This window comes from Strigops habroptila, chromosome 17, assembly GCF_004027225.2.
Source record: "Strigops habroptila isolate Jane chromosome 17, bStrHab1.2.pri, whole genome shotgun sequence".
NCBI lineage: Eukaryota > Metazoa > Chordata > Aves > Psittaciformes > Psittacidae > Strigops > Strigops habroptila.
This window is the reverse complement of record NC_044293.2, coordinates 1,841,685-1,856,648: the sequence shown is the minus strand read 5'-3', so window position 1 is coordinate 1,856,648 and position 14,964 is coordinate 1,841,685. Positions and strand designations below refer to the sequence as shown.

At 48.1% G+C, this 14,964-nt stretch overlaps 3 protein-coding genes across 3 annotated transcripts; 1 reads left to right on the top strand and 2 right to left on the bottom strand.

The window, feature by feature from the left end:
- Positions 1-304: 304 nt before the first annotated feature.
- Positions 305-4,255, bottom strand: FDXACB1 (ferredoxin-fold anticodon binding domain containing 1). The gene is made up of 5 exons (XM_030505362.1): positions 4,069-4,255; positions 3,375-3,531; positions 3,031-3,234; positions 2,247-2,405; positions 305-1,515 (listed from the first exon to the last, which is right to left on the bottom strand). The coding sequence occupies exons 1-5, from the start codon at positions 4,235-4,237 to the stop codon at positions 330-332; spliced, it is 1,875 nt and encodes a 624-aa protein (XP_030361222.1). The 5' UTR covers positions 4,238-4,255; the 3' UTR covers positions 305-329.
- Positions 4,256-7,182: 2,927 nt separating this feature from the next.
- On the bottom strand, positions 7,183-10,849 carry CRYAB (crystallin alpha B). The gene is made up of 3 exons (XM_030505361.1): positions 10,373-10,849; positions 8,681-8,803; positions 7,183-7,515 (listed from the first exon to the last, which is right to left on the bottom strand). Exons 1-3 carry the CDS (start codon positions 10,568-10,570, stop codon positions 7,312-7,314), a joined length of 525 nt encoding a protein of 174 aa, XP_030361221.1. The 5' UTR covers positions 10,571-10,849; the 3' UTR covers positions 7,183-7,311.
- Positions 10,850-12,914: 2,065 nt separating this feature from the next.
- On the top strand, positions 12,915-14,429 carry HSPB2 (heat shock protein family B (small) member 2). The gene is made up of 2 exons (XM_030505360.1): positions 12,915-13,036; positions 13,906-14,429. The coding sequence occupies exons 1-2, from the start codon at positions 12,943-12,945 to the stop codon at positions 14,355-14,357; spliced, it is 546 nt and encodes a 181-aa protein (XP_030361220.1). The 5' UTR covers positions 12,915-12,942; the 3' UTR covers positions 14,358-14,429.
- Positions 14,430-14,964: the final 535 nt, after the last annotated feature.

The following is a 14,964-nucleotide window of genomic DNA, read 5'->3' as shown; positions in this document are numbered from 1 at the left end:
GGACCTGCTGCAGCCTCTGCAGCGATACCTGCCCGGGACGGCGCAGAGCCCAGCCCGGCCCACGGCGCCCGGAGACCCCCGACGGCGGTGACCGACACCCGCCCGCCCCGAGGCGATAACGGACCCTTCCCCACCAAGGCGAAGGCACCGACTCCCTCCCGCCCCGAGGCGATCGCGGACCCAAGGGGCAATGGGGGTCCTTTCCTTTCCCTAAAGCCGTGCAGTTGTGAGCGATGGGCGCTGCCAGAGCACCTCGCGTCAAACGCAAGGGAGAGGTACAGCAAAGAGCACAGACACTGCTCAAGCACCTGAAAACAACGTACAAGGTTCTATCGAAGAGTTACACGCAAGTGTTGGTTTATTTCCTTCCGGAAGAGCAGTTGCATCTCTGCCACCACCTGACGGCTCAGTGCCTTGTCACAGGACTGAAAGGTCAGCCTGTAGCAGAAGCTCTTCCGTCCTGTCTCTGACTGCTGGAAACTGTCGATTAACTGGATGGATATGACTGTTTCACCCGACACCTGCCTAGCGATGGTGTGAAAAGCAACTTCATCAAACTGTTCCCCATCAGGAACCCAAAAGCTGACATCATGCACGTAGGAAGGTGGATAGAGAGAAAAGCTCTTGAACAGCCTTAATTCTCCTCTGGGAAATTGAGGGAGGAACCGATTGTCTGATGTCCAGAGCATTCGCCAATCACATATTCCACAGATCAGCATGGCTAGGATGTCAAGGTTCAATGAAGCAAAGACAACAACCAATTCACTGCTTACTAGTTCATGAGCTGTCCTTATAACTCCCACACAGGAGCCCTTCTCAGGGAAGCCTGAAGTATCTGTCTCCACACAGATTAAGTACTGAATTTTACTAAGCTGAGATTCAAAAGCAGCAAAGTCATTTAGCTCAGTTGTTTCAAAGCTCGTTGCTTCCTGCAAGTTGATGCTCAGTTTAAAGCTGGAAACAGTCTGGTGAAGAGAATGTATGCTGGTTTTAATGTTATTCACCAACATCTGGATATAGCTTTTCTCTGTACCTCTGTTAACGGCACATACAAAAACCATCTCATGAAAAACAGGCATGGAGTAAGGAGTGATAAAACACTTCCTGAAAACCAGGCCAGAAATAACATGAAGTGTCTCTGGGAGAAAGGCTTCTTTTTGTATTACTGCCTGAGCATAAGGTAGAAGGGAAGGTCTAAGATAATACTGCTTTGAAATGTGGCATTCCTCTTGTACATTCCCGCAGACATTCTTATCTGCACCCTTGCAAAAATCAACATGGTGAAATAAAACTGCATCTGCCAGCCCATTAGACATTTCTTCAGGGCTTGGAGTCTCCTCTGGGCTCAGAAAGATCCAAAAGATATTTGAGTGACAAACACCATTGAGTTGACCTTGGTGGAGCAGAGAAGGGCAGGAGTCAATGTTTTGTAATGGAAAGGCTTGGCCAAGCTCTTCAGTGAGCTTCTCCTTTAGTGTCCGTACGGGATGATTTGAATTTGGTTCTAGGAAACCCCTGTGAAAAATAAAAGTGCGAAATACACACACCGCTAAACAGATTTCCTTGAAACACCTTCCTGTGATCATAATTTGAGCGCAGCAATTTACCCAAAACAATCTCAGATATTAAGGTTCCTAGTAACTACCCAAACAAGCCAAGTCTTTCATCAAAAGTGTTGAAATGGCTAACACGTTTTCAGGACAGTGGTGTTTGTCTGCATGTTGCAATCAAGAATTAATTGCACTTTCACTGGTAAAAAGGAATGGGACTTAACAGTAAGGATCACCATTTCCACTCAGCACAGGCATTACCAAACTACAGCAGTGAAGCAAATTATGTTAGACTGGATAGTCTCTGAAGTACACAGTGGTTTGCCTAAGAAGTTAGCATTTTTTATCCTAGCTAGCCTTAGTATTGCGGTATTAGCAGACACCAGGTAGCTCCTGAATTTCTTCCACAGTATAGTAAAAAAGATTAAAGTTTTCATCTTCATTTGTGCGTTCAAATATGCAGCAGCTTGGTCTCATTCATAAAGTTTCTTTTTGTTCTGTAGACTTATGTTTAAGTAGGCCATAACCACAAGCCAACAGGAAGTGGACTTAGAGAAGAAATGGAACAAGAAATTCTGTCAAAGGGAAAGGAGGGAAAGTGAAGTGACTCCATTTTATCCGACACCCACCTTGGTCATTCCCACTGAGAGCAGGAGTGTGTGTTATTGCCAAACAGAAACTAATTGTAAAACTTACCTATTGATTTTATCCACAAGTACCTGTGGTACTTGAAAAGAAACTCTTCGGTTTTCCAGTTCTATTTCGCAGCTCATAGGTTTGAAATACGGAAGTGGCATGCTTCGTGTGAAAACGTGGTTTAAAGCACCCTCTACACAGAAAGATTTATCTTGACTCCTGACAACACACAAAAGCAGAGCACAGTCATTGATCGCTCCCTATATTTAATGCGCCACAAGTAAGCATCACACAGGTAACTCTGTGTAACACTAACACGCCTCTTGTTGAATCCCAGGTCCTGTTAAACGATGCCAAAAATGCAACATTGCCATATTTCTACTGGACAAGTGGTCTAACACTGGAACAAGTTGCACAGAAAGGTTGTGAAGTCACCATCCGTGGATTTGCTGTAGCTGGCTCTGCTTTGAGCTTTGGGGTAGGACTAGATGACTGCTGGAAGGCCCTGCCAACATCAACCATGCTGTGATCCTGCGATTGTCTGCTAAGCAGATACACATTCCACAGTCCTCCTGCCATCTTTAGGCCGAGATTAACATTTGTTCTGAAATGGACCATTTTGACTTTTAAAATCCTAAAACAATCTTATTTTTTAGAGGGTACTTTGGCAAGAAGCTTGCATTTTGTCTTCGCTATTCTGTTCAGAGGCAAGAAAGAACTGTACCTATTTTAAAGAAAATCAAAGGAAGTTTCTCCAACAAACAAGATACTAAAAGACCATACTAGTGCTAGGTATTATAAGAGCACAAATATCAACTTTTCAGTTTTGCCACATCATGGTTACCTGTAGCCTGTACACTTATATCCACGGATAGTCTCTGCTTTAAAAGGATGAATGTTACTCAAGATAAATCCAGCTCCTGCTGCCACAGCCACTATTTGCCAGCTGTTGTGCCATTCTCTCCTTGGTTGATCAGCAGGCGTCCCACCCTGTCCATTGCAAAGAGCCACATGGACCTCTCCCTCCTCTGACAGCACTTCTGCGGAGCTGGAAGGAAAGCCGGGCAAAAAGAAAATATCCTGCTATCATATCCATTAATTTTATAGTGTCAGAAAAACACCCGTAACACAGCCAGAAATCTGTATCACGGCACTCAATTAGCAGAGAACTATTTCTGGCTTACTCACCTATGGAAAAAGCTGGCAAGAAGTTCTCTGTTCTTCACTACTCCAGCCTTTCTCCCACAGTGCGGGAAGTTGAAATAAATACAGTCAAATTCTCTTTTTCCTGGTAAAAAATAGTCCTTGAGCTTGGTGCAGTCCACTGAAAACATAACTTCAGCTCCTTCAAAAGTAATCAAAAAACAAGACTCTGATTGTTAATCATTATGGAACATGTTAAAGGAAGGTAGCAATTAAAGCCCTCTAGTCCACTTTTAAGCATATCAGAGCAGCAGCTGCCAGGCATCTTCTCACACTCGTGCATTAGGAAAACCAGAAAGCCTAGGTTCCCTTTGCTCGCTTGTGGAGTCTTCTGCTAACTGGCTGCTTGTTTCAGTACAATTTCAGTCTGATTAGACTTTAGGGCAATTTGATTTGGACAATCCAAATTCCTCGTGGCAAAAGCAGCCTTCAGAGCGGTGAAGGGCTATAGAGTGACGGCACAGCTCCTGTGAAGGAGATGGCAGGGCCAGATCCCTGATTTAACGAAGGCACGCCGCCGCATGAGCCTTGTTACGGGAAGAGCGGTTATAGCTAACGCCTGAGCACTGCCGACACCGATCCTGTCCCCGTCCCGATCTCCTAGAACGCTGTCAGCAAGGGCCACCGCCACCACGCTCCCTCCCCACCGACCGCCCGAGCCCCGCCGCTGCGAACCCACCTCTCTCCCGCAGCCGTCGGATGTTCCCCGCGGCTCCCCCACACCCGGACACCTCCTCTTCGCTCTCGTAGCAAGTGGCCACGACGTGGGTTCCCTCGGCCCCGCACAGGGAGGCCGCGAAGGAGAAGTTGCCCTCCCCGATGAGCAGGACGCGGCGTTCCGGCTCCATACCCGGAGCCCGGCGCTGCCTCATGACGTTCCCGCCGGTCGCCGGCTGGTGGCATCAGGCTGCACCGCCCCTGGCCCCGGCGGGGCTCCGCAGGACCCGCTGCGGAAGCGGTTTCGCTTCCCGGGCGCAGCCTGGGACCCTGCGGGCATCCCCGGTCGCTTTGTCGGCAGCCGCTCCCCGGCACGGACCCTCTGCACAGAGCCCAAATAGCTGCCGGCGCCCCAGCGAGACCGGGAACTATAACTGACAAGCCGGTGCAGCCTCAGGAGGGCGAGTTGTGGCTTGAGAGAGAATAGCAGTGCTTTACTGGCGCCTGTTCTATTTGTGTGCCCGCAGCTGCTGCACAGCCAAGGACAGTGTTTCAGGAGTCACATGCGCAATGACAGTGGAAGGCTCAAAATTGTCAAAAGCAAGCTCCAACAGAGAGCTACCGCCTGCAGTTAAAGAGGTCTGAGCCTGGTTTGTGCATTAGATCCCTGTGGCCTTGGTAAATCGCTTTGTGTGTTTCAAAGGGTGTGTAAGTTCCTCTGAGATGTATTCCGTACTGAGAAATGCAGGATCGAAGTTTAGGGAGATAGACACTATACCATTCCCCACAGCCGCAAAAATCCAACCAACCCAACAAACAAACAAAAAAACCCAACAAGCAACCAAACCAAACCAAACCAAACCAACAAAAACCAACCCAAAAACCAACCAACCAAACAAACAAAACCAAAAAAGCTTTTTGGCATCAAGAAGGAACACAGCTCTCTTCTGATGCCCTCTGCCACACACAGAAGTATACGAAGTCCTTCTCTAGTGATCATGGGAGTAGAAGGAACAATATTCCATGTCATGTTAACTGCTGTTGAGATCAAAGATCATCCTAAGGAATTGTTGATTTCTATTGCCAGATCATGCCCAAGATCTCTTTGTACAACTCCTTCCATGGCTGCTTAATGTATGCTATTTGCCTTGGGGAGCTGTGGATGGACTCGGGCAGCACTTCTAAACTTTCCCAGTATGGCTGGAGATGCACCACCAAAGAAATCATTTATCAACAAATCCCCTATGGGCTGATGTTTTCAGTATACTCACTGAAACAACATACTCTTCAGATTACCACAAGGCAAAGCATTCGAGAATAAAAAGTACATGCACAGAACTGAAACATAGTCTGTTGGATCTGTAGTGTAGCTAAAGAGGAGCTTCTGGATGACATTTGTGCTTGGAGATGACAGAGCTGTTTTCTGTCGTTTTCTCATTGTTGAGTTGTCTCCTGTGCCACCACAGAACAGGTATTTCAAGTCATTCAGGGAGTGGTATTTGCATGTCAAGTATTCTTGTCTAGCTAACCTCATCATGTTCATCCCCAGTGAGCTTTTGCTCAAAATTCCCATTTCTTGCTCCTGAGTTTGAGCCTAACAAAACCCTAATCCATAGAAAAGATTTCCCTTGGTTACACTTTCTGGATATATTCTTACTATTTTGCATTTACTTCCTCAAGTGTTTTGTATTTATTCTTTTAGGATTGAACGAGAGCTTCATTGGTTTCAGGGCCACCACCCTGACTTTTAATCTCCTTTGTTCAACCCAGCTGCTCAGTCCTGCCACACAGTAGGCTACAGACCTTCATATGGCAGCATTTTCTTTGCTTGAGTCCAACACTCAGAGGAGGAATAAGAAGGATGCAGGAAAAGCAATGTAGATGGAGAGAATCTGCAGACTATGCCTTCAGAAAAACAGGAGGCCTGTCTGCTAGCAGTGCTACGAAGATATTCTACAAGCAAACTAAAAGTCGTGTCAAAGCATCATCTGAAAAACATTCTTCCTGCTTTCTAAGCTGTATTGTTTGTAATGTATGTGTGTTTCTGTCATTTGGTTTGGGTGCAGAGATGACTGCAAGTCACCAGTCACCCTTTGCCTTGTCAGTCAAGCCCAATTAACACCTTGATTGGAAGAGCTTATGAAAGCCAGCTAATAGGAAACATCAGACCTTGTCACTTAGGTGGGACTTTGGGTATTTGACAATGACCCCACATCACTAGGTGCTCATTTTATTTTTCTCACTTAAAGCAATGGAAGAGGGATGTCCTCTCCATTCATCTGAGATGTAAATTGGTCCCTTCTAATATAACTTTTGTCTTAGCAGGAATAAGGAACACGGAAAATAGGTCAGTTCATAACTGACCGTGATGATCTGTGCAACAGATCTATGGCGTTCTGTCCTTTTTGGAGATGAATTTTAGAAATTCAATACCAGTAATGCAGACTTTTCTTTAAGCTCATATCCCTTCGAAGAGAGCTATGCAGATTATGACACCTTTGAAGGATTTAGTAGTGATTTGTACCACTCAACAATGTTTGCATAAATCAGATTAATACTGTAGATGTCAGATCGTGTTCACTGTTTGAAGGGCACTGACAACATGGTTGCAAAGTGATGTGATTTGCATCATGAAAGCAGGACGTTTTTCTCCTCTCTAAATATACCTGTGTTTACTGCAGCTATGCAGTTTTAATCTGCAACTGCTCTGAATGGGTTGCAGCATTTGGATGCTTCTCCATGACATGAGTCATTCTAGAGATTTAAGATACAGTTGTTTCCCAGTCAGTTGTTATCGAATACCCACACTTCAAATGGGTTTCGACTGTCATGAAGTTGTTTTACCAGTCTAGTCTCCACTGGAAAAACTTTTCTGTTGCTTGTGAAACACTCTGAAACTCTCTGGCAACATTGAAGGAAAAGGCTCATGCAATTAGATGTTTGAAAAACATCAGAGCACACCAAGTGAAACTAGCAAAGTGTTTCTGAACACCAGGACAAACTTGCCTTGACACACCTGCCACTCAAGCTGTAAGCAAGAATGATGCCAGGTATGTTGCCCTGCACAGCAACCTTACACAGCTTTTTTGACCCAGCGCTTCCCTTGTGCTCAGTGCTAAAACAACAAAATACAAGATGCTTATTCATATTTTATTTGTTAGTAAACTTTCTCAGCATAAATAATAAGAGTAGCCATTCAGTATCACTGGCATCTGATGAAAAGTGCTCTTGAATGGCAACCCCCAGGGTGACTTGAAATAGCAGCCTACTTCCTTTGGGCTCCTGCAATGGCAGGCTTCTCTTCACGTGTGATAGGGATAGTGCGCTCTGGGACATCAATTTGTTTCCTTGGTGCACTCACAGTCAGGACACCATCCAGAGAGAGTGACGAAGTTATGGTCAGAGGATCCACATCATCTGGAATCCTGTATTTCCTGCTGAACTCCCTGGCAATAAAGCCATGCTCATCCTTCAAAAGGAGAAGAGAAGGAACAGCCCTGGTTAGAAATGTTCACTCAGTTCCACCTAAACCGTGGGCTCTTTGCATAAAGTCTGAGATGGGGACGCTCCAGCTCTCAAAGGAAAGCTTTTCAGAAAATTAAAAGAATTTTTATTATGAGATGCTCTTTTTAAAGAGCCAAGGCTGGCAGAAGTGAGACACTGCCCTGCCGAGGCTGCAGGTGCCTGCAGGTACACTTTTTAAAGGAGCTATATGTGCCAGCTTTTGCGCCAGCCAGAGACTGGTCTCATTGCGCAGTGGCATGCTGTCGCTCCTAAGATGCAGCGGCTAGACTCGCATGCAGTGCTAACTACCCCCCTTCCTGAGGGTCTCCAGAACATTAGTAATATACAGCTTTCTAGTGAGCTGATCTCTGCCATAGAACCTGACTATTTTCCTAGCCAAAAAAATTTGCAGAAGCTATGTCAGGATTATAGGCTTCCACCAGCTACAAGTAATGCTGTATTTCCTGACTGACAGACCTGTGATCCCAGAAGCTCTTAAAGCTGACAATTCCAGTCACATAGCTATTTTATTTTGGGTATTCGTTTCCTTCTGGCAAGGAGGCAGGGGTGGGAGGGAGGTGGAGACTGGCAAACCCTGCTGCCTACAGCTTTGGACATGGCTTTTGACTCCTGTCTGTCCAGTTGCCACACAGGTCTCCCGAGCCAGCAAGCAATGCTGACAGCAGAACACAATCTTTAAGGATTACAAACCGATAGATGGGCCTTTTTCAGGAAGAGGTAGCCTCATGGTAACAGAACAGGGGAATGCACTGATTCGTTATGTGGTTTAGTTATTACAGTTTGTTGTTAGCTTATGGAATGCCTCCCTGCATTCCTGGCCTCTTCACAGAAAGAGGGAGGCCCAGAAATGCCCATTTCAAAGATGATTTTCCAGTTTAGTTCACAGTTCATGTAACATCAGCAATAAATCTCCACCCTTTTGCTGCCCAGTCTGGGATCATCTGAGTGAGGAGGGGGTTGCACAGAGCATCTTCCATTAGGATTGGTTAATAAAAAATATTAGAAGTATTTGAGATGAGCACAGAGGATTGTTTTGCAGTGTCCTTGTTTAACCATAGATGAGGAAGTTCGCCCTGACTCTATCAGTCATACAATTAAAGTAGAAGTACCTGGCGCTCCTCGTGCTTCCCGTGAACTTCTATCATGTCCCCCTGCACCTTCACTTTTAGCTCTTCAGGGGAGAAATGTTTCACATCAAGATTTACAGAAAATTTGTCCTTCTCCAGTCGCATCTGCAAAACAAGTGGGTGGCTTCAGAAAAGAGCGGGTGAGGGTTTCAGCTTAAAAAGGCTCTCAGAACACAGCAGATCAAGACTCAAGGTGATATCTACACATGCAGTGTCTGACTTGGGGTTCTGATCTGGGTGGCTTTGTCCCTTGCTGGCCTGTTACATTAATGCCCGTCACTACAGTATCTAAAATGTGAATGCTTTCTCTTGATAAATGCTTTCTTTGGAAGCAAGGAAGAGATTCTCAATCTGGATTTGTTACAACTGACTCTTCAGTTGGCATACAGGTTTTGCATCCAATTCTTTTTACAGAATGTCTGGAGGTTTCCAGTTTCTGTGACTGGATTCTGGCGAGTCTTACAAGCAAAAGAAACCCTGCCTGTGCAGCTGACTGAAGCTCATCTGAAGGTTTGCAGGCTTTCCCCTGTATCATCAGCCTTTAATAACCCAAATAATGTGTCACTGGTGAACAGTACTGCCTCACTGCTCACCTCCGTAATCTGAACAGCAGGACTTTTGGCGAAACTCTGAGTCATCTGTTGCTAATCTCACCTCTTTCCCTTCTACTCTGCACTTTATCACCACTAACAAACACTGCTTTTTGCTGCTTTCTGAGGTTGAATTTGCACTTCTGCCTGTCTTGGACACATCTGTGGGACTTTGCTATATGAGCTGGCTGTCTCAGCCTTCCTGCTGCACTCATGGTCAGGAATACGCAAGCCTCCTGGAGCTCTGCTCTGGGATGTGGAGGCAGCCTCTGTGCCAGCTGTATGCTTACTGTTTTCTGCAGTTTGACCTGGGAGTCTAAGTGCTTCCTCCTCCTTCTAGAAGATTTCTCCACTGAGTGAGATGTTGTTATCTGTGGTGCTTATTATGGCTGCTTCACTGGACAGCCAGACTCAGGTCACTAAATCAAGGGAAACATTATGCAAAGATTAAAACAATACTTTAACTCCTTTGGCTTAGAATAGCTCTGCAAGTTACTTGTAATAAGACAGCTGACTTGCAGAATAGGCAAGCTTGTTTGAGCTATGTGCCTCTTGGCTCAGCCCCTGAAGTAAGCAGACGGCTACTTTATGATCCTTTGGATCCTGTATCATAAAATGCTGCTCTTCTCAGCAGTGATTCTCTAAAATAGGCCCCTTTTTCCTCAGCATGAGCTCCCACACTGCCTGACATCAGTATCCCATTACCCCTGCCAACTACCCCTGTGCTGTTTGCTTCTCAGGAGGGAGCAGGAATGGAAGTTTTGCACAGCAGACAGGGAAATAAGGGTTCCTCCTTTCTTCCATCAGCTCTTGAGTTGTTTGCCACACACAGTCAGTTCGGTTTGCTTCTATTCCGAGCGATATGGCGATACCTGCGCTCAGCCACAAATGATTAGACGAGCATGCAGAGGTTCTTGCCTAATGCAGAGGAATAGAGGCACAAACACAGCACCCTTTTCCCCAACCTTTTCCTAATAACCACCTAAAAGCAGCTTCTAAGATCTCAACTCTCATGGGCCTCCATCTCCAGACACATCGGGATGTACACTCAGCAATAACAAAGAGCATTAAGAAGGAAGATTACCTCAGAGAGTCCTGCCTCTAGCCAACTTGGCATCCGAAGAATGGGGGATCTCATCAGGAAGGGGCTGAGGCTGGGGGAAGCAGGGAGCAGCTCTGACTCCTGGAGGTGTTCTCCGAATAGCTGGTCAAAGATACGGCTCGGTGCCAACCAAGACAAGAAGGGTCTGCGGATCAGGGGGTTATGAATGGTGATATCCATTGGAGCGCGCTGGAGGTGCCTGGCAAACAACTGTGCTGCAGTGCTGTGCTGGGAGCGCAGGACAGCTTTATACCCGTGCAGCTGGCCTGGTCTTCCACCCCCCCGGGGCCTCTTGAATAGTGGTGTCAGGGATTTTATTGTCCCACCTCTGGGCTGGTCCCTTCGGTGGTGCCCAGTAGCTGTCTGAGGGATTTGAACACATTGCTGAGGAGGAGGGGGAAGGGGAGAAGAAGAAAAGGAGCCTAATGGGGCAGCAAGAAGCCAAACTGCCCAGCCGCCCGCCCCGCTCCCCACGTGCTGTTTATCTGCAGAGACCCAGGCAGGCTTGGCGGGTGTTCCGAGCTGCTTTGGATGCCAGCAGGATCAATGCAACTCCTATCTTTGGCTTACAGGGAAATGACAAGGGGCCATTGTTCCCACTGACAGCACTGAGACTTCAGTCATACATCACTCACCAGCCTAGGGAGAGCTCTGCCCCTCTTTAAGGCAAAGGAAGCCACAGGCCTGCTTTAGTCAGAGGGCAGGAAAGGTCCCAGGAGGTCTTTACTGAGATACCCTTGGCAATGCAGCTCTCTGCAGCCCAGTAAGCCCCACGGCCTTAGTGGATACCCATTGGTGTGTGTGTGAATGAAAGATGGCTTTCCCCACAGTGCTTCAGCCCATCACCTCTCATCTTTTGCCCACGACAGAAACCACTTGGCTGGAGTGAGCAGAAGAGCCCAACACTGTGACCTCAGAGTGCTCCAGAGGGCTGTCAGCAGAGATAAACCAGGCATGACTGGGAGTTTCCCAGGGCATGTCTTCATTGACTATCATGCTTGCTTAGTCCGTGTCATGCCTCACCCCTGGCAGTATTCAAGGCCAGATTGGACAGGGCTTGGAGCAACCTGGTCTAATGGGAGGTGTCCCTGACTGTGGCAGGAGGGGGTTGGAACTGGATGAGCTTCAAGGTCACTTCCAAACCAAACCACTCTGTGATTCTATTCCAACGGCCTCCATAATGCTACACTGCGACATGCCTTCTCAGGGATGCAAGCTACCTTTACCTGCCTGTGCCCTTGCAGAAAGCTGATTTCCACTAATTATGCTTCTAATATGTCTTAATTCTCACATTTATTTTAATTCCTGCCTTATCTGTGAACCTAAATCATGGCAATGGCTTCAGCCCAGCAACTCTCCTTAAAGGGCAAGAGGTCATCTCTGCCCATGTGAGCTTGAAACTTAAATACAATTTGTGGCTCAGAGGCACATCATTCTTACCACCAGTCTTTTGCAAAAGGTTCTGACCCTCTTCATCTCAGCGTGCCTGCAAGAATAGGGAGCAGGTTTGCTCTGTGCAACAGCTCAGGCCATAAATACCTTCTCCAATTCCCCATTACATCAGCAGTAGTGCACCTGCTCTCAGACTGCAGGGACATGGGCTCAGGGAAATCTCTGGTTGCAGGGTGCAAGTAGTTTCACTGGGCACTACTTCCCCCCATCCGTGTCCCGTTCCTCCTTCCCCCTGCCCCCCCTCCAGTTCAATAAAACTGGATCTATGCCAGATTCAGGTCCCTGTTAACTCGTGATCTCTGTCACAAGCATTTCTCTGGGTCTCATTATATTGTGCCAAAGCTCTGGCCAGGGAACAGTCTGGATGGCCAGTTTGCAGCAGCACCATTCAGGATGCGAAGGTGTCAGTATCTGAATCCTGTCAACTACCTGCACCACTTCACCGCTCATAGGAACAAAAGGCTTGAGCCATATGCTCAGCTGCTGGGAAAATGAACCTCCTTTGGGTAGGGCACGGGAAGGGCTGATTTGGGTCCTAAGCTCACAGTGGGGCAAAGGGTGTGATAGTGACTTCATGTGATTGTGCATGACCCGATCAAGCACTAGCCAGCATTAGCTACTTCCCTGTCCCCACGGGCTGCTCCAGGGCCAGCAGGACCAGTGTCAGGGACTACTTGAGCCTGCTTACAATGAACTTTCCTGCTTGCCCTTGCCTTTGGGAGCACCACAGGCAGCAGAGCCTGGGGGCTGTTCTGCTTTCTCCTGCTTTAGCTCCCTCAGCTCACCTCTGTGCCTCCCTGCTGTACTTGGCTGCCCATTTGCCTCCTGCACCCCTTGCTCAAGGAGGGGATCTCAGAGGCTGGGAGGAGGTACGGCATTTTCCTGCGATGTCCCTGACTGCAGGCAGTGCCTGCACTCCCTGCTGGAATGCAGTGAGAAGCTTCCGTCGTCACCCTGGCAAGGCATCCTGGGGCCTGTGCTTGTGGCTATTTTGGTCCATCTTTTTATCACACACTCCTCCCTGTGGAATTCACCCAATTAAAACCTTGCAATCTGCAGCCTTCACTCTCAGAGGCAGTGAGTGCTTGGAAAGACACGCCATGGCTGCAAGGACTGTCCCCCATGCCTACCCCATGAGTTCGGAGTATGAGTTTGCCAACCCTAGCAAGATCTATGACCAGAACTTTGGAGAAGGTAAGCACCCTTCTCTCCTCTGGTGCAGGAGGGCTAGTGGAGTCCCCCTGGGGATACTGAGCTCCAGAGCAGGCTAGGTAAGCTGGAGCCAAGGAATTTTGAGCACAAGAACCCAAACTGAGGTGGGGGATATCCAGGGAATGGCCAGGATTTCTCTCTTCAGGTCCACTTCCTCCATCCATGCTTACTGCTGTCTCTCCCATCCTCCCTCATGCCCCCAGCGGTCTGGCATTCATGCATATGCTGTGCAAACATGGAGCAAAATGCTCTGGGGGTGGCGAGGGGCGGGGGGGGGAGTTTTTGCAGCCGGAGGCTGTGGAGAAAAGCTGAGCTGGGGTGTTCAGCACAAAGCTGGGCAGCGGCTGGCAGAGGGGAAGGAATGTGGGCAGCAGCAGAACCATTCAGCACCAGCATAACAGCGTGAAAAGGAAAAAAGCTCCAAGGAAAGCCTCCTGGACAATGGCACACAAAAGGCCTTTAGTTATTCAGGACAGTTTCTTCACCATCAGCATTTTCCATGCCCATTCCTGGCTGTGTGCTTTGCACTGCAGGGCACCCAGTGCACCTACCAATCCCTCTCTGTCCATCCAGCAGACATGCAAAAGCTGGAACCAGCCCTTTGCTTGCTGGCAGCTGCTGGCTGTGTGGTGGGAGGCAGTGTCTGGCAGGCATCTGGCTCTGTATGTGTTTTAGAGACACAAAGGTAGGAACTGAAAGAGACTCCATCTAGATTGTGCTGATGTGGTGGAAAACCAAGGGGTTTACCAGGCCCAGCTTCCTCCTATCAGCCTCCCCTATCTGCTGCCAACCATCCTTCAGCAACTGTTTCCCCTGAAAACCCCACACTCCTCACTGCATCTCATTTTCAGGTGTGTCCCCATGTGAGATCTTAGCGCCTGCTCTGTACCATGGCTACTACATCAGGCCTCGGATCAATAAGCAGCTGGACCGAGGCACCTCCGAAATCAGCCTCAATGAGCACAAATTCGAGGTATTCCTGGATGTCTGTCACTTCCTGCCAGATGAGCTCACTGTCCGCACCGTAGACAACCTGCTGGAGGTGATGGGGCAGCACCCACAGAAGGCTGACCGCCACGGCTTCATCTCCCGAGAGTTCACCAGGACCTATATCCTTCCTCTGGATGTTGACCCCTTACTGGTGAGAGCCACGTTGTCCCACGATGGCATTTTAAGCATTGTGGCTCCCCGGACAGGGAAGGAGGTCAAGGCCAGGATCAACGAGGTGAAGATAACCCAACAGGAGCAGCCAGCAGGGAAAGAAGAACAGTCTGGGGAAGGAAAAGAGAAGAAAGAGTCCTAAAGACCCCTAACCTGGGCTTGCACAGGGAAGGTGGGTGGGACAGGGATGGGGAATCCGTGGTGCCAGACCCCTATTTCTCACCATCAGTGTTTAGCAGGGCTCTGAGGCAGCCATATATATATATGCCAGATTTCTGCTTCTTAAGGCTGATGGCTGGAAAAAGGGACTTGGAACCGAAAAAAGAGGGGGACTAAAGTGTTGGTATAAGGGACTGCAATGCAAGTTTTCTCCTAGGTCAAGTGCTCATTGAGCACCATGCAGGGTGCTCTCCTCTCATCCCAAATGGCAAGGGTCACTCTTACCCTAAACTGTGAGGCTGTGTCGCAGTGGACTGTTAAACAGCTGCTGTGCTCTAGCCCAGAGGGAAGAGATGATCCCGGTGTCTTGCCTCTGACCTGTGTAGAGATGGAAGGTGCTTGTTGGTCTGTAAAAGTGCCTGCAGGTCTCAGGAGGAAAGAGGAATAAATCTGCCTCTGATCTTCGCTTGTTTGCATTGGATTCATGTTGCTTCCGGCCAAGGTACCCTGCAGCAGGAAGGATGGACAGTGCCTTAGCTGCTCCAGATGTGGGGAGCAGAGCAGCAGATAGTTCACACTGAGCCCATCTG